At 41.2% G+C, this 13,610-nt stretch overlaps 1 protein-coding gene across 1 annotated transcript in view; it reads left to right on the forward strand.

Annotated features, from left to right (window-relative positions):
• The window catches only part of MCF2L2 (MCF.2 cell line derived transforming sequence-like 2), a 231,445-nt gene that overhangs the window by 93,980 nt on the left and 123,855 nt on the right, over nt 1–13,610 (forward strand). Inside the window, exons 9-15 of the mRNA XM_070946454.1 lie at nt 821–935; nt 3,348–3,467; nt 3,723–3,914; nt 5,879–6,070; nt 6,741–6,918; nt 10,894–10,997; nt 12,810–12,898. Coding sequence (XP_070802555.1) covers nt 821–935; nt 3,348–3,467; nt 3,723–3,914; nt 5,879–6,070; nt 6,741–6,918; nt 10,894–10,997; nt 12,810–12,898 — 990 coding nt within the window. The remainder of the gene's footprint in view (nt 1–820; nt 936–3,347; nt 3,468–3,722; nt 3,915–5,878; nt 6,071–6,740; nt 6,919–10,893; nt 10,998–12,809; nt 12,899–13,610) is intronic.

Genomic DNA, 13,610 nt, shown 5'->3' on the forward strand with positions numbered 1-13,610 from the left:
ATAAATCTTAAGGTACCAGCAACAAAGTTACAGTCATACAGTCATAAGTGGAGGAGATGGGTAATAGGAACGATAACAGAATCTTGCAAGATTTAACTTTTTGTCTTATCCTTTCCTTTTACCCTTTGGAAAACTAGGTAGGTGCACTCCTGAAACATTTTCCACCTGCCCTCCTCACTTTCTCTGGGCTGAGATATTGTTTATATGCTGGTTATCCAGTCTTCAGCTTTTTCTCCTACTCTCTGAAGGTCATTTCCACATACTCAACCATGAGAGTTTCCAACCTTGACAGCTTCAAGACTTGTGGACTTCAACTTTAAGACTTGGGGACTTCAACTCCCAGAATTCCCCAGTCAGGATGGTTGACTGGAGAATTCTGGGAGTTGTAATCCCCAAGTCTAAAAGTTGCCAAAATTAGATACCCTCTACCATCTGTAATCCAGCGCATTAACCAGTGCACCACATCAATTCTTTGTAGGATAATGAAATAATTAATTCAGCCACTTTTTGGACTTCCTAACTAGCAGAATCCTTACATGGCAGGCTGTATTTTTTTTTTTTTTTATGGTGAGTAAAATTTGTCAAGTGCTTCCAAGCCAAACTACAGATCTTTAGTAGCTTTTTGCATTTGCTTGCTTTATTCTCAGAGTTGTAGGAACAAACCTGGATTGTTTACGAAAGAACTAAAAGCTTTAAATGTTGCTTTGCAATTGTCCCATCTCCGCGGAGAAAGAGATGGGTTTCATCTAGGCTTATTTCAGTACCTTGAAATTCAAAGGAAGAAATCATGTTTCTGCATCAAATGTCATTCTTTCGGCAGGTTGCTTGCCCAGTTGGATGAGACCGAAAGAGCTTTTGATCAATTTTGGTCCAAGCATCACCTAAAATTAGAGCAGTGTTTGCAGCTCCGACATTTTGAACAGAATTTCCGTGAGGTAACTCTTTTGCACGTCTCTTAACCCTTAAATTTGTTCCCCCTCCTCCGTTGCCTTCCTGGGAATTTGGCAGATCAGTTTTGTTCCTTTATATGTATTATTCTCATCCAAAACCAAATCTGCAAGAAAGGAAAACAGATATTCAACTTATAAGACACCTGGGTCACTGTCAGCCAGTGATTCTTAGCAGGATTTCAAGATGGGAGAACTTAATAAGCCTTAAAATATCCATGATTTAATATCTAAACTTCAGATGATCTAGGTCAGGGGTCGGCAACCTTAAACACTCAAAGAGCCACAAAGGTCCTAACCGGAAGCCCCCCATTCAATTCTGGAGCCGACCAGAAGTCCGGTTCCCCCACCATAGAGACTCCTCCTAGTGTGGCGTCCTTTTTCCTCTGCTGACCAGAAGTCCAGTTCCCCCACCATAGAGTCTCCTCCTAGTGTGGCATCCTTTTTTCTCTGCTGACCAGAAGTCCAGTTCCCCCACCATAGAGTCTCCTCCTAGCGCGGTGTCCTTTTTCCTCTACCTGCCCTAACCGAAAGCCCTATCAATTGTGGAGCCGACCAGCGACAGGGAACCGCAGCAGACAGATGAAAGAGCCACATGTGGCTCCAGAGCCACAAGTTGCTGACCCCTGATCTAGGTAAAGTCACAGCTGGACTAATGGGTGTTTTTTTCTTCTTATCCAGCTGTGATCAGAACAGCAATTGTAGGGGGAAATGTTTGTTCTTTTCTTTTCTTTTCTTTTCTGTTCTGTTCTGTTCTGTTCTGTTCTGTTCTGTTCTGTTCTGTTCTATTCTGCTCCTGCTCCTGCTCCTGCTCCTGCTCCTGCTCCTGCTCCTGCTCCTGCTCCTGCTCCTGCTCCTGCTCCTGCTCCTGCTCCTGCTCCTGCTCCTGCTCCTGCTCCTGCTCCTCTCTATTTTTGTCTTCTGTCATTTTATATTCAATGATTTTAATGTTTATTATACTGTAAGCTCCTCAGTTGTTTGAAACAAGATGGGCAGTAAATTTAAACAAACAAACAAGTACATTTCCACCTATTGTGTTTGAAGTAGAAAATGCTGCCCAGTCTCAAAGCTGATGTTAACCCCTTGAAAATGAGAACTGAACAAGGCCAATTTAGGACTGTTTTCTATGAGACAAATCTTTGAATATTTTGATGATGGTTATCATAGTTTCCTGGTCCATTATCCTTTCTCTGTAGTTGTGTTTCTGGTCCTTAAATAAAGAACTCAATAGCAAGTTACGGTCCCAACTCATTCCATAAATATATATACTTATTTGACTTGTACAACCAAGAACACATAACTGCCACAGATTCATGGAATAGTTTTGTGGATACGTAAAAATAATTCATGGATTCCGTGAACGTTTGATGAATAAGCGATGATCTAGATGGTACTTCTGCCATAACCACTGAGAAATCCAGTACAGGTAGTCCTCATTTACCAACCACAATAGGGACTAATCAACGTGATCCTTAAGCACGATGTTATGGGTCCACGCCAACTTAAGCTGGCAGTTCTGGCCGTGGACTTTAAGTGAATCACTGCGGGTCCTTAAGTTTAATGTCACAGAACTGATTTGCAACTTTCTGGCAACTTCCTCATTAATTTTGCTCATTGGAAGCTAGATGAGATTGTTGCAGATGTTTATCATGCAACCACGTGGTGTTGTGACTGTTGTAAAGATGCACCAGTTGCCAAGCACCCAAATCACAATCATGTGCCCACAGCGACACTGCAATGGCTGCCACCTCAAGGACCTGTTGTGAAAGTTTTTCAGTGCCGTCGTAAGTTTGAATGGTCAGTGAATGAATGGTTGGTAAGCAAGTACTACCTGTATGTGAAATAATCCAAGATGATTATAGCATTTGCCAAACTGCCCTCTCTAATTTTTTTTTTCTTTAATTTATATGCCGCCCTTCTCCGGATACTCAGGGCGACTTACAATGCATTAAGCAATAGCCTTCATACTTTTGTATATTTATACAAAGTCATCTTATTGCCCCCACAATCTGGGTCCTCATTTCACCTACCTTTGAAAGGATGGAAGGCTGAGTCAACCTTGAGCCTGGTGAGATTCGAACTTGCAGTAATTCAAGCAGCAGTTGTTAATAACAGTGCTTTAGTCCACTGTACTACAGGCTCTTCAAATTGCATTAGATTACAAATTCCATCTTCATCCAGCAGGCAACGATAACTGAAGGACATCGAATTATGAAAAGCTGTTTTATTATATTCTAGTTGTGGATAGAAAGTACGCATTATCGGTCAATCTGCGGTCTGTCTGTCTTGGTAGAAGAATTATTCCTTTGATTATCTATGATTTGCTTTGACTTCTGTAGTCTAACAGCCAGAGAATTGTAGCAAATTTGCTCCACCTTTTTGTGCCCATTTTTCTTGTAGGTCAAATTAACACTGGACAACTTGATGGAAGTGCAAGCAGTCTTCACGGATATTGGAGACAGCATCTCCCGCGTGGAGCATATCCTGAGGGAACAAAGACAATTAGAAGAAAGAGGACAGGTAAATTGGGCTTTGTAATAGAGCTTGTTCTTGCTTAACAATCGTAACTGTGACCAGCAACACTGACGTTAAGCAAGACACCACATGATTGCAACATGGCTGATGTTGCAACATGGAATTCTGTAGTTGAAGTCTACAGGTCGTAAAGGGGCCGTAAATTACCCACCCCTGATGTAGATGGCTGAAACTCCAATTAAATTGTGGGTTATTCCCTTAAGCCTTTTGATGTTTTCTTTGTCCTTCCTTCTTTTACAGGAACCTTTGGAAAGAGCCCAGTCCTTAGCTGTCCACGGAGACCAGTTAATCCAAAACGACCATTATGCAATTGATTCCATTAGACCGAAGTGTGTTGAACTCAGGAGGATCTGTGATGACTTTGCCAATGAAACCAAGAAAAAATACGATATCTTAGGGAAATCCCTTGAATTACACAGACAGTTAGATAAGGTAAGAAGGCTGGGTTACTGTGAGTAAAGCTCAGAAAAAATTAATTGCTCAATAGTATTAAAGATTCACGGAACAATATACAGTCAGTCTTACTACCACAATTGAGCCCAACATTTCTGTTGTTGAGTGAGACAGTTGTTAAGGGAATTTTGCCCCATTTTACAACCTCACTTGCCACAGCTGTTAAGTGAATCACTGCAGTTACATTAATAACTCAGTTGTGACTTCCCCAGTGTTGGTTACCACCTTTAAAGCGCTCCATGGCATAGGACCTAGTTATCTTCGAGACCGCCTGCTGCTACCGACAACCTCCCATCGACCCGTGCGCTCCCACAGAGAGGGCCTCCTCGGGGTGCCATCAGCCAAACAATGTAGGCTGGTGACCCCCAGGGGGAGGGCCTTCTCTGTGGGGGCACCTACCGTATGGAACCAGCTGCCCCCAGAGATAAGGAGAATCCAAGACCTCAGTGCCTTCCCCTGTGCCCTTAAAACCTTCTTTTTCCAGCAAGCTGGGCTGGCTTAACATATTTTTAAATATTTTAATTGGTTTGTCTTTTTAAACTGGGGCCAAATTAATATATATTCTTTTAATTGTTTTTAATGTTTGTATTGTATGTTTTTATCTGGCTGTACACCGCCCTGAGTCCCTCGGGAGAAGGTGCGGTATATAAATTCGAAATAAAATAAATAAATAAATAAATAAATTTAATCCACCATTTTTTGCATGGTAATCATTCAAAGTTACGGAACACATAAAAAGAGTAGGATTCGATAAAATGATTATAGCCACCATTATAACTTTTGTGATCCCTTTTCTGTTGACTGTGTTGGCTCCCCTGCCTCTCATGCTACATAAAAGACTACTTGGCCTGAGATGGTGTATATGTTGCCGGCAATGTGTGAAAAACTGGTATTGTGTAGAATGCCTAAGAAATCTATAGAATGTGTGACATTTTTAGGCAAAGCATGAAATGTCTGTGTTAGTTTAACATGCTATATACTTTCCCTAGGCATTGTATATAATACCTAGGTATTATGCAGAATGACAAGAATTGTTTAAGCAAAGTATGAAAAGAGAGTCATGAAAATGGCTAGGATTAGGCTTGCATAATCCCAACCCTAATCTTAATCCTAACCCTAATCTTAACCCTATCCCTAACTCTAACCTTCATCCCAACTCTAATTTTAATCCTAACCCTAACTCTAATCCCAACCCTAATCTTAATCTTAATCCTAACCCTAACTCTAATTCCAACACTAATCTTAACCCTAACTCTAATCCCAACCCTAACCCTACTCTTAACCCTAACCCTCATCCCAACCCTAATTTTAATCCTAACCCTAATCCCAACCCTAATTTTAATCCTAATCCTAACCCCAACCCCAACCCTATTCTTAACCCTAACTCTGTTCTTAACCCTAGCCCTCATCCCAACCCTAATTTTAATCCTAACTCTAACTCTAATCCCAACCCTAATCTTAATCCTAACTCTAATCCTAATCTTAACCCTAATGTTAACCTTTTATTTAAAAGATGTATATGAAAATGAAAGAAGAAATGCAAAATAAAATATAGGATTTTCCTATTGGAAAAAAAAAACCCAAGAGAAAAGAGAAAAAGTCCAGTATTGATTACTTGTTGCAACAAGGAAGGCTAGAATAGGATTTTAGCAGGAGTATTCTACACTTTGCTGGTTTGCCTTTTGGCACTGCATAGAACGTGTGCAATATTAAGTGTTACATCCTTTGGCGTTCCATTTTTGTCATTCTATAGATTTCCTAGGCATTCTATAAAATGCCTAATTTCACAGATTGATGGTAACGTATCCATTTAATACTGTATATTAATGGTGCCAAGTCTTCATTCTTCTGCTCCCCTAAAACGACCCAGCTCACACCACAAGGACCCTGAGGAAATGTATTATCTGAGCTTTTAACAGCATATTCATCTCCTCTTTTTCAAGGCTAGCCAGTGGGGTGAAGCTGGAATCTACCTCTTAGCTTCCCAAGCTGTAGACAAATGCCAGACACAAGAGGGAGCTGAAACTGCACTTTGTGAGATAGAGAAGTTCCTGGAAACTCTCAAAGACTACCAGATGCTGAATGCAAAGGAGTTCTACAACCAGTTTGACATGATTCTCACCCCAGAAATAAAGGTAAGATCCTAAGTGGGCAGCCAGTGTTTGATGAACATTCGTCCAAGGGTATTTGAGAGCCTTCAAATCTGAAGGCAATAATGTCAGTTGATAGTCAACATCAAAGGTGTCCAACCTTGGCAGCTTTAAGACTTATGGATTTCAACTACCGGAATTGTGGAATTGTGGGAGTTGAAGTCCACAGAGTTGCCAAGGTTGGACATCCCGGATCAATGCTAAGACCAAGCATCAGGTGCCAAAAAGATGCTTTTGAGTAGAAGCATTGCATTGGTTCCTTAAAGGTAAAGGTTCCCCTCGCATATATGTGCTAGTCGTTCCCAACTCTAGGGGGCGGTGCTCATCTCCGTTTCAAAGCCAAAGAGCCAGTGCTGTCCGAAGACGTCTCCGTGGTCATGTGGCTGGCATGACTAAACGCCAAAGGTGCACGGAACGCTATTACCTTCCCACCAAAGGTGGTCCCTATTTTTCTACTTGCATTTTTTATGTCCTTTCGAACTGCTAGGTTGGCAGAAGCTGGGACAAGTAACGGGAGCTTACCCCGTTATGCGGCACTAGGGATTCAAACCGCCGACCTTTCGATCGACAAGCTCAACATCTTAGCCACTGAGTCACCACGTCCCCTTTATTGGTTCCTTTCATAACCCCAATTTATTTATTTTTTCTCCTGCAGAGCAATGCCCAAAGAGTACTACAGAAACTCGAAGACGTGCAAGAAATGTTTGAGAAGAGACAAGTCAGCCTCAAGAAGTTGGCAGCCAAGCAGACCCGGCCAGTACAACCCGTTGCCCCTCATCCCGAATCCTCGCCCAAGAGACCCTCTCCTAAAACCGTCCGTCCTGCCTCGTTAGGTAAGGTTTTGGGGGAATACCGTGGGACTGAGTGACTCTGGAGCCACATGTTTAGAGAGATGGTCTCAGGAATGCCGTGCGAGACGCAATCAAAACACAGCTACAGCCTTATTCAGCTCTTTTGGCCCGCTGGTTTATTTGCATCCGCATCCGGCTACACACTGTGATTCGTAAACACGATTGAAATCGGCGCTACGTTACACCAAGAATGGGGCGTTTATATAGCCCATCTTTTCATTAACTCATTAGGACTGCGCCCTTGTTTATTACCACGCCCCTCTTTTAGGGGCGTAATTGGTCTTCAGCGTGTTCTGGAAGGTGCTGCCGCTGTGTCCTCCGGAACGGCCCTAATCCCGTCGCACCCGATACCACCACCCCACACCCCGCATACAGCCGCCTTCACCCAGTGCCACCACCACCAAGTATGTATATGTCCCTCGATGCTTTCAGCACACGTTAGCGATGTCGAGCAGGTTGCTAGGCTCGACAGGTTTTCTTGGCCAGGTGTTTGTCCTTTCTCTATTTATTCTAGCTATTTTAGTAGGGTGCTGGTTCCTGGAATTGCACCCAGGTTAAGAGTCTTTTTAATCACCTATATGTTTCTACATATTTACTCTCAAGCTAGTCCTACAGGTCTTTCTGAATGTGCGAGTCATAGTTCTTCAACTACCGGTGACTTTACAACTCCTGGAATTTTCTGCACTGCGACGATTTAATGGTAGAATTTACCGCAAGTTGTGGTGTCCCCTTTTTTGTAGTGTTCAGCAGAGGCTAAACAACTATCTCTCTGTGGTTCTTAAATTGGATTTTTTTTCCACCGAGCAAGGGATTGGACTCCAGGGCTTGTCTGATTGCACCTTAGGCAAAGATAATTGTAAAATAGCAGAATTAGGTCTTTTTAATTCTCACTTAATAAGATCTCTATTGTCTTGCCCAAGCCTGGACAGCAAGCCTGCTGACCCCCAAAGGAGACAGCAAGAAAAGATGGGAAATGCAGGAAGAGAAGGGAATTCATACCGTATTTCCCTGAAAATAAGACATCCCCTGATAATAAGCCCAATCAGGCTTTTGAGCGCATGCACTTTTTAATTTGATTTATATGCCGCCCTTCTCCGGAGACTCAGGGTGGCTTACAATGTGTTAAGCAATAGCCTTCATACTTTTGTATATTTATACAAAGTCAGCTTATTGCCCCCACAAACTGGGTCCTCATTTCACCTACCTTAGAAAGGATGGAAGGCTGAGTCAACCTTGAGCCTTGGAGAGATTCGAACCAGCAGTAAATTGCAGGCAGCTGTGTTAATAACAGGGTGCGCAGACCACTGTACTATCAAATACAGTGCAGCGGGCATTTAAATGGAGACAGAGCTGGAAATCAGGTAAGACGGCAAGAGGAGCCCCGTCTTGCTCCATGCACCCCAAAATAATAAGACCTCCCTGAAAATAAGGCCAAGCACTTATTTCGGGGTTCAAAAAAATATAAGAGAGGGTCTTATTTTGGGGGGGAAATGGTACATATTTGTAACTGGATATAAGTAGTCCTCGACTTACGATCACAGTTGAGCCCAAAATTTCTGTTGCTAAACAAGACAGTTGTTAAGTGAGTTTTGCCCAATTTTACAACCTGTTCTTACGTGATTCACTGCAATCGTTAAGTTCATAACACGGTTGTTAAATGAATCTGGCACATGACCCTGGGACACTGCAACTGTCATAAACACGAGTCAGTTGCCAAACTTCTGAATCTTGATCATGCAACCATGTGAAAAAGGGTCATAAGTCCCTTTTTTCAGTGCCATTGTAACTTCAAACGGTCGCTAAGTGAAAGGTTGTAAGTTGAGGACTATCTGTATAAGGATGCTGCCGGGAAAGGAAATGCAACAGACAAAAATAAAAGCACAGGCGTGTTTGGATTGTGTGTAGATAAGAAAATTAAGGTTGCGAATAGCAGGAGAGCTATATTACTATATTTAGTTTTTATTGGTTATTTTTTATTGGCAATGGAGCAGTAGTGAAAGGTGACATTAGAAATAGAAATGTTACTTGTTTCTCCATTAGGGAGCCTGCAGGGAATACAAAAAAAAAATAAGAAGTCAAAATGTCACCAAGAGACATGATTAAAGCCCCATCCCCTTTTTACCAGCATTATAAATTATATAAATTCCTCCTAAGCAATGTAAGAGAGAAGAAGAGATATATCTATAATATAATATAATATAATATAATATAATATAATATAATATAATATAATATAATATAATATAATATAATATAATATAATATAATATAATATAATATATAATATAATAATATAATATAATATATAATATAATATAATATAATAATATAATATAATATAATATAATATAATATAATATAATATAATGTAATATAATAAACTATAATATAATAAATATATATATATATATATAAAATACAGACCATTTAGAATACATAGCAAAAAAAAGAATCTTGAGAGTTCACAAAGTTGATACTATATGGTATAAACCAGAGGTGGGTTTCAGCAGGTTCTGACCAGTTCTGGAGAACCAGTAGCAGAAATTTTGAGTAGTTCGGAGAACCGGTAGTAAAAATTCTGACTGGGCCCGCCCCCATCTATTCTCTGCCTCCCAAGTCCCAGCTGATCAGGAGGGAATGGGGATTTTGCAGTAACCTTCCCCTGGAGTGGGGAGGGAATGGAGATTTTGCAGTATCCTTCCCCTGCCACACCCACCAAGCCATGCCATGCCAACCAAGCCACAGCCACAGAACCAGTAGTAAAAAATTTTGAAACCCACCATTGGTATAAAACTATTATGAAATCTAGTTGTTCTGCTTTGGATACTTCAAAGATTCCACCCAGAAGGTAACAAAGAAAACTGGTCACGGAGAGGATCCCTGACGATACCGCAAGCCCTGGTCAAACATCGCTTTTATGCCATGTCTTGGATAGAAGGAAGTGAACTTCCAATCATCTTTTCTACCGTCCTCACCACTCTCTGCCCAACCTTCCTGTCCGAAACAGTGATAACTCCAAACCACACAGTGGATACAATAGGAAGCTTTCAATAGTCCCTCTATAGAAAGTGATAAGGATAGAGGGTGCCCTCCCCCACCATGCTGTGGAAGATGATGGTCAAGCACCCAACTCATGATCACATGACCATCAGGGTTGGTGTGATGGTTATAACTTTAAGGATGAGTCATAAGTCACCTTTTCCTAAAGCTTCTGTAATTTCGAACCATTGTTAAATGAACGGTTGTAAATCCAGGACTATCTGTACACTGAACCCTCAAATAACGCGGGTGGGGTTCTCGCAAAACAGTTAAAACATTGTTTGCATTTATTTATTTATTTTATTTATTTATTTTATTTTATTTCTATACCGCCCTTCTCCCGCGGGACTCGGTGTACAGCCAAGATAAAACATTGCATATAAAATTTAAAAACAATTTAAAAAACAATTAAATAATTTCGGCCCAAGATTTAAAAACAACCCAATTAAAACCGAATTCAATTAAAACTGAGAGGATGGGATCAAGCCAGCCCGGCTAGATGGAATAGGTGTGTTTTCAGGGCCCGACGAAAAGTCCGGAGATCTGATATCGTGCGTATCTCAGGGGGTAGGTCATTCCAGAGGGCGGGTGCTGCTACAGAGAAGGCTCTCCCCCTGGGGGTCACCAGCCGGCACTGTCTGGCCGACGGCACCCTGAGGAGGCCCTCTCTGTGCATTGCATAAACACAACTAATGGTAAGTAAAAAGGGGAGAAGAGAGGAAAAAATTCCAAGTTTTTAAAAATTCTATTGTATAAGCAGCATAATTAAGTTGGATAATTTTTTTTTTCAGACATCTGATAACACAACTTGAAATGCTGCCTAATCCAGTGAGCTGCCAGTTCTTGTCTTTGTGCTTATGGTGTGGCATTTTCTGATCTTTTGAGAGTTCTGTTTATCTGGTCTTTTTTTTTTTCCAGCTCCCAATAGAAGATCAGTAGAAATTCCTAGCCCTCCAAAATCCATTTCTGATGCAGATTTGTCAAAAAAGAAAAGTGTAAAGAAGGCTAAAGGTGGAATTAAGGTAAGAGAGTTGTGATATTTGCAAATTAAGTTTTCAGGAGAGAAATTTCAGCAATGTTTCTCAACCTTAGCGATTTAGAGAAGTTTGGAATTAGCCTTCTATTTTTCCGATGTCTAGACTTTGCTCCCTCGCCTCACAAGATTTTATTGCCAACAATGCACATAAAATTGTAGTAATACAGGTAGTCCTCAAGTTATGACCATAATTGAGCCCAGAATTATGGTCATAAGCCGTGCCGGTTATTAAGTGCGTCATCAAATGACCGCACCGGATTTCGCAACATTTTTTGCAGTGGTTGTTAATTGAACTCATTGTACCTGATGGCCATTTTTTGCCAGAAATGTGACCACAAGAAGCTGCAAACGGCCATAAAGGTGGGCCAGTTCCAAAGGCCCAAAATGTGATCATGGGACTGTGGGGGAAGGGAAGCAGACATTGGAACTTCAAAACAGAGTTGTAAGTAGAACTTGGGGAGGTTCGTCATAACTTTGAACAGTAGTTAAAACAACCAGTCGTAAATTGAGGACTACCTGTAAATACCTAACAGCATCCATTTTTGGTGGCGCCATGTTTCAGAAGGTTTTGGTGGAAGTGTGTTGGAAGTAAAACTGGCAGGTCAAATCATTGCAAAATTTAATATATCTGTTTTCCACTTTCCAAAATACATACATATCCAGAAGGCTAGGCCCATCTTATACAACCGTAATGGCCAACGTATGGCATGCATGTCCAAAGTGGCACACAAAGCCATATCGCCTGGCAAGCAGCATTTGCCTGTTTGTCTTCCAGGTTTCTGGCGTACATGTGCGTGCGACAATCAGCTGTCCTTTGCGCGCGCGGCAGTGCCCAAAACCAGTGTGTGCGTACACGCCGCACAGCTGATTGTCACGTACACATGCGTGCCAGAACCCGGAGGTTCAGCTTTTCCAGAGCATGATTCCTTCACGCATGTGGCAGTGCTGAAAACTGGTCTGTGCATGCGTGCGGGCCAGCTGATCCTCAGGCATGCATACGTGCTAGAATCCGGAAGTTCGGGTTTTCCAGAGCGCGACCCCAACGAGTGTGCACGCACACATGCGATGTTTCCGTGCAACCTTTTCGGCACTCGGTGCCATCACTGTTATAGAACATGATTGGTCACCAGCTTTGTTTCCTGCAATCCTTGGAAACAGATCTGACAAAAGGAATCAAATAATAATAATTAAATTGATCTCCAGTCAGAAATGGCTTGATTTACTAAACCTTTTGTTGTTGTTCAGTTGTGCCTAATCCTAGATAGTTTCTAATGTCAGTTTCTGATACTCCCAGACAAAACCATCAAGGCACAGGAAGTAACAGAGGACAAGGAGTAAATACTGGAATAGACAGGCACATGAAAGTTCAGACATTGAAATTTTTTCAAGAGTCATTGGACTTCCAAGTTATATTATTCATAAATGAATTCCTGTTATTTTTTTCATATAAGGTTCCCGGCCAAGTAAGAATTGGGCAGCATAAAGGTGGTTGTGAGATGACCAGTTTTAGAGTCAAAACAAAATTGAGAGCCAAACCAGAATGATTTTGCCATTTTTACCATGGCTGTTCACCGCCCTGAGTCCTGTTGGAGAAGGGCGGTATACAAATAAAATAAAATAAATAAATAAATAAATAAATAAATTTTCATTTCTTTAAGATGCGAGTTTCCAGGTGACGGCAGTTTTTATAGGAAATTTAGAAGTTGTCTTCTAGGCAGATAAAGGAGCCCTGAATCTCAAAACTTTTTTCTTTTGTTTTGTGTTTTGTTCCTGTGTTTTTAAAAAAACTAATATCCAGATTGAAGTGATGCATGAAGCGAGTCAGGGAGGTTCCAGCAGAGTCTTGGTAATAAGTGAAAGTGAAGAAAATCTTTCCACTAGGAGAAGGTAGGAAATTTATTGTTCTCAGAAAAGTGGTTATTATTATTATTTTTTTAAAAAATGGATCCATCTGTTGTTCTGATCAAGGAAGTGGTGTGTTACTATTGTGTCAGAAATATGTGCAATTTCAGGACCATGGGTGGGATTGGAAAAAAAGGAGGCTCTTACGTTCCAAATATATAGGTAGTCCTCAACCTACAACCATTCGTTTAGTGACCATTCCAAGTTCTAATGGTGCTGAAAATAGTGACATAAAACCAGTCCTCACATTTATAATTGCAGCATCCCCACAGTCATGTGATCAAAATTTGGGCATTTGGCAATGGGCATGTGGCAGCATCAGTGATTGCAATTTGTGGGCTTCCTAGCTATCTCTGGCAAGCGTAGTCAATGGGGGAAGGCGCATTCGCTTAATGACCGTCTGATTCACTTAACAACTCAGTGATTCAATTAACCACCGTAGCAAAAAGGTCAGAAAATTGGGCGCGACTCACTTAATAACCCGCCTTGCTTAACAACAGATGCTCTGGTCCCAGTTATGGTCGTAAGTCAAGGACTACCTGTATTCCATTACTAGTTCCTTGGGTCTCTAGCACAAAATTTGAAGATAATGTTGTGTATATTTTATTTGTAAAAGGATGAATTAGGGTTCATTGACCTTGTATGAACCCAGAACATGGACCTATCTCAAAAAAATAATATGGAGCAAAAATAAAAG

The sequence above is a fragment of the Pituophis catenifer genome, unplaced genomic scaffold, assembly GCF_029215685.1.
Source record: "Pituophis catenifer annectens isolate HBS135680 unplaced genomic scaffold, rPitCat1.0.hap2 SCAF_6, whole genome shotgun sequence".
NCBI classification, from domain to species: Eukaryota; Metazoa; Chordata; class Lepidosauria; order Squamata; family Colubridae; genus Pituophis; species Pituophis catenifer.